Raw genomic sequence first — 5,312 nt, forward strand, 5'->3', positions numbered from 1 at the left:
AACCAGTCTAACCAGAGGTGGTCCTCAGTGTGTGAAGCTGACTTTGACCAGCAGGATGCAGAGGTGGTCTGTAGGGAGCTCGGCTGTGGGGCTCCTTCAGTCCTCCAGGGGGCGCTCTATGGAGAAGTGGAGGCTCCGATGTGGACCAAAGAGTTCCAGTGTGGAGGCCATGAGTCTGCTCTCCTGGACTGTAGAAGCTCAGGCTCAGCTAGAAACACCTGCTCACCTGGAAAAGCTGTTGGACTCACCTGCTCAGGTAGAAGAGGAGCTGCAGCTTTGATTTGCTTCATTTCTGTTCTGATGAAACTCACTTTATTGTTTTACTGATGACTCTCTGGTTTCTGTTCAGAGCCTGTCAGGTTGGTGGGAGGAGCCAGTCGCTGTGCAGGAACACTGGAGCTGAAATATCAGGGAGACTGGAGACCAGTGATGGACTCTTACACTGGCTGGATGATAGAGGTTTCCTCTGGCTGGACCCTGAAGACAGCAGATGTTGTCTGTAGAGATCTGGACTGTGGCTCTGCTGTTTCTGTAGGAGAGAGAAAGGAGTCCTCAGACAGACCTGTGTGGTGGATCAGCTCTGAGGGAGTGTGTAGAATCAGGTTCCTCTTCCTCCATCCTGGATCTCACCTGCTCAGGTAAGCCCATCAGTGACATCCTCTATGACATCATGTATGGCAGTAATGTCTCCAGTGTGTCCTCTCCTCTGTCTCAGTGTCTCAGTGGTTTCCATTGGACTGAACTGTAAAGTTCTCCAGGACAGTGACGTCCTAAAGTGTAGAGAGGTGGGCTTGTTTCTGGAAGCTTCACCTGACAGGACACACCTGGAGGAACCTGTCTGTCTGTCTGTCTGTCTCTGTGTTTGGGGACGTCCCACCAGGTGGATCCAGTCCCTCCTTTTACAGTCTGTCATCGCTCTGCTCCATGTTTGTTACCCGTGTCAGACCTGTGACATCACTTCCTTCTTCAGGGGCCATTTTGTTGATGTGACCTTTCATCATCTGTGTGTTTACAGACCTGCTGCTTCAGCCCAACATCTCTGCGTCCTCCTCCGTGGACGGGGTCTCCGAGGCCCACCAGCAGGGCTTTCAGGTGTCCAGGGGCTCCACCTTAAACATCAGCTGCTCCATCCAGCCACAGTACCCAGGAGGCTCCTTCCAGCTCACCTTCACCTCCTCCATCATATCAACCAACTACACCCAGCCAGCTGTCAATCACTCTGCCCACTTCCTGTTTCCTGCCGCAGAGCCCGCCCACCAAGGAAGCTACAGCTGTGTTTATCGCGTCCATGTTTTTTCTCAAGACTTCTCCTCTGAGAGCCGTCGGCTGTCTCTCACTGTCTCAGGTAAGCTGAAGCAGAGCAGCTGAAACGTCACTGTTTCCATGCAGCTTTGGAAAAGATGATCCATCCGAACTGATTGTCAACGATCAGCTGATAGTTTCCAAGCATGTGGTGTTTCTGAGGGAGGGCGCAGCAACTGCAAAGACCCCGTCACCCCAGGTCTGGCACTTTGTCCTGATGGTTTCTAGTGTTGTTGCGTCCGAGGACCTGAGGCATCGTGTAGAGGTGTGGCGGGACAGGAACAAAACAAACTCCACTGTCACAGTTTGTGTGGTGAGGCAGGTTGATGGACCCAAACGCAGGACACTGAGCAGAGTTGGTACGGTACAAAAAGGTTTATTTAACATAAGGCAAGCACACTTACAGGCGGAGTGGCTGATAAACAGAGTACAAAAAATAAGGTTATCCAAAAAGAAAATCCTAAATCCAAAGAAACAGGTTCACAAGACGAGCGCGACAAGCAAGGCAGGACAAAAACAGGACAACACACCACAATGACTGGACAAACACTAAACAGAAACACCAGGTATATATACACAGGGACGAGCAGGCCGGGAGCAACACAGGTGACAGACATGAGACTAACGAGACACAGGCAGGCAGGGGAAAACAGAGACTGACATGCATTATTACTGGGGTAACAGACACAAGCAGACCGATCACAACAAAACTAAACAGACTGAGGATAGGACAAAACAGAACTCATAGCAGACATGGGTAAAACACAGAAGTACACAGACTAACTATATAAGAGATACTGGACAACAGATAGAACCAAACCCAAAACGCAACAACTGTAAGACGGATACTGAACAGATCAAAATAACAAACACTGAAGTACACGGACCAGGAGTAAATACTAAGACATTAACACCAGACTGGGAACTAAGACATGGAACCAAAACACAGACTAAATAGCTGATACCAAACTGATAAATGAATAAACACAGAACAGATGACGGGACTAACATGCAGATACAAAACCAAACCCTCAGAATCAAAACCCCAAAACACAGCACTCAGGACAGGATCGTGAAATCCACAGAAAAGAAGCTTCAGGAGGATCACCAGAGGAGAGATCCCGCTTCAGATCAGACAGGCAGGAAACAGATGGACCAGTAGGACAACAACTATATTAACAAACACAATGAAGTGATCAAGAGCCAACTTTAATGTAAATATGAAGGGGAAGAAGTGAAGTTTAAGAGTCTCTGTCAGAACAATCTCAGAACCCATTCGCTGTCTGACGCCGATTTGAATGCAGATACATTTATAAAAAGTAAACCACCGTCAGACGATAGCTGATACCCAGAGTTCATTTGGGCCACTGCATTCCTCTTTTGCTCTCCGTAAGGACCGTTTACCGTCATGAAACCAATGCCTGCTCAAACCTGATTGGTCGCACTCTAAACAGAAACCAGAACTGTGCCGATACCAAAACCTGGTCCCCTGCCTCCAGACTCTGCGTTCAGATATCTGTTGATAGAGATTACTGACGGACAGAATCCCACAGCTCCATGTTGAAGTGGTTTTGGGAGATTTCAGGTCTCTACAGTTTGTGTTTAATGGGAGGTGATGGACTCATGATGGTGTGTGATGTGATGTGATGACTGTCCATGTGTTTGATCAGATCCAACAGGTCTTCTCATCATATTGGTCGTCCGGCCGCTGACTCTGCTGCTGCTGTTGGTGTTGGTGACTGCTGCCCTTTATTTCTACTATAAGGTACCGACACGTGTCTGTTGTTCAGAGGACTGAGATGAAGCACTCGGTCTGTGTTTACTGAAGAACAGGAAGAGTGATGCACTAACTCTCATGTCTCTGTCATGTCTCTCCAGGCCAGCAGGGGGCAGAAGCCGGGCAGGCAGGAGGACATTGAGCTGGAATATTATAACCTGGGTGTTTGTGCAGTTTAAGGAGGGCGACTGAAGAGGAAGGAGCTCAGGGAGCAGAGTAGGACCTCCAGGGATCATCTCAGCTGCCTCACAACCCACCATCAGCTCAGTCCAGGATTTTACACTTTTATACTGATGTTCCCTTTAAACAATCCGGCTGGAATTATTAGATTACATTAGAAACTCTATTTTTATTACTCTCAACATGAAAAGAGCAAAACCAACAGCGTGTCAGTCTTTTCAGACTTCCTGTCTGTGGCTCTCAGCTCCAAGCCCATTGGTTCCTCCTGAAGACGTCAAGCTTTAAAAAAAGCTTCCTCACAAATATGGAGTTTCATATTAAAACTAAGTATCAGGGTCCAAACACCCGGCACAGTTCAGAACCAGAGCCACGCCGACCCAGGAGGATCTGGTGTAGGCAGTGTGGATGAACCTTACCTGGCAGCAGGAGGGGGAAGAGGGGAAAATAATCTTTAAGATTCTCTACTCAAAGTGTCTTTATTAAAATATAAATCAGCAAAAAGGTTCAAGCAACATAGCGTGGAATGGAATCCCCTCTTTCTTTTTCTGTCTTTTCCACCCTCAAAATACCAAAAACTGAAACTTTGTTTTTTAACAATTTCATATTTGTGGATACAGAATATTTTGTCATGAAGGAATTTTGCTTTTAGCTTCTTTTATAATCACGTTGAATCCTTTAGTAATTAAGGAAGTTGCTTATTTCATTAGAATTTCTCTTTGCTTTTTACTTCGCATATTTTTTACGCATTTGCTGTGAAATATCCCCATAACTGACCAAATAATCTGAATAGATATATGAAGCTTGAATAAAAAAATAAATGAATAAAAATGAGACTAGCCTATCTAGTGCCTAGCCCCCCGAGTTGAGTGATGTGTTCAGTTTCCTTGTCTGTTACCACTTCCTGTTTTGTTTCAGTTACTCATCTTGTGTCTCGTCTCAGGTCTTCGTCTGCCTTCCCTCCTAATGTGCTGCACCTGTGTCTCATTGTCTCCACTCCCTTTGTATATATAAACCCACCTTCCCTTGAGGTTTCTTTCCAGCCTCATTCCTTGTGTGATTCCCGTCTAGTCAGTGAGTTTGACCGTAGCTCTGTTTTTTGACCCCGACTCTCACCTTGTGTTCTGGATACCTTTACCTGGACTTTTGTATCATCCTGCAATAAAGTTATTGCTCATCTTATCGGAGTTGTGCATTGTGAGTTCATTTCTTGGGAGAGCCTGATAGTATGGTCTGGCCAAACAAGAGACTTTGCCGACTCCGAACCTATGAGGAAAGTTCTCTCAGCCATCCAGCAGGAGATGCGTGGTGTGTCTGAGCAGCAAACGGACCTTGGACCATCGTGTGCGAGCAGATTTCCCACCTGTCCAACCGGATACAGTTGCTGGCTCCCGCACCCTTAGCAGAACCTATCACCCCGGCGTTCCCCACTGTTGCTGTAGAAAACCTGCCTCCAGCTCCGCCCGCGCTCCCTGTGGCTTCAACCCATCTGTCTCGCCCTGAACGCTTTTCTGGTGAGTCCGGTGACTGTCGAGCCTTCCTTACTCAGTGTAGCCTGCATTTTGAGCTGCTCCTACCCCACTCATGGAGCTAAGATCGCCTATGTGATATCCCACTTATCAGGGCCGAGACGAGGCATGGCCGTCGAGGGAATGGGGTCAAGACTCTCCTGTCTGCCACTCCTTTTAGCTGTTTACCCGTGCCTTCACCCAGATTGTCCAGCACATTTCTCCTGGCAGGGAAGCAGCGAGAGCATTGATGGGACTCCGTCAAGGACAGCAGGGGTTGTGGATTGTGCCGTATAATTCTGCACACTAGCCGCAGAGAGTGGCTGGAACCAGTCAGCTCTGTGTGAAGAACCTGTTGCTGAAGATGGAGAGAATAATTCGAAGGGCTTTTCGAATTAATCGCGTATTGCGAGATGGACAGGATCCTTTAGCGCAGCGCGATAATATACTTATTGAGAGATCGTTTTTCTCGTGAGGGTGTCATATACATCATTAATTTGTTGGAACCACAACAAAAGTGTTGGTGTATTATGTAAAACTGCACAAAA

The 5,312-nt window shown here is 47.3% G+C and overlaps 1 protein-coding gene across 1 annotated transcript; it reads left to right on the forward strand.

The window, feature by feature from the left end:
* Positions 1-535: 535 nt before the first annotated feature.
* Positions 536-4,200, forward strand: LOC123966815 (the record flags this gene model as incomplete). Its single annotated transcript, XM_046042929.1, has 4 exons — positions 536-638; positions 1,016-1,345; positions 2,973-3,067; positions 3,181-4,200. Coding segments are annotated over 4 exons (606 nt in total), but the record flags the coding sequence as incomplete, so codon positions are not given.
* Positions 4,201-5,312: the final 1,112 nt, after the last annotated feature.

The sequence above is a fragment of the Micropterus dolomieu genome, unplaced genomic scaffold (genome assembly GCF_021292245.1).
Source record: "Micropterus dolomieu isolate WLL.071019.BEF.003 ecotype Adirondacks unplaced genomic scaffold, ASM2129224v1 contig_14308, whole genome shotgun sequence".
NCBI classification, from domain to species: Eukaryota; Metazoa; Chordata; class Actinopteri; order Centrarchiformes; family Centrarchidae; genus Micropterus; species Micropterus dolomieu.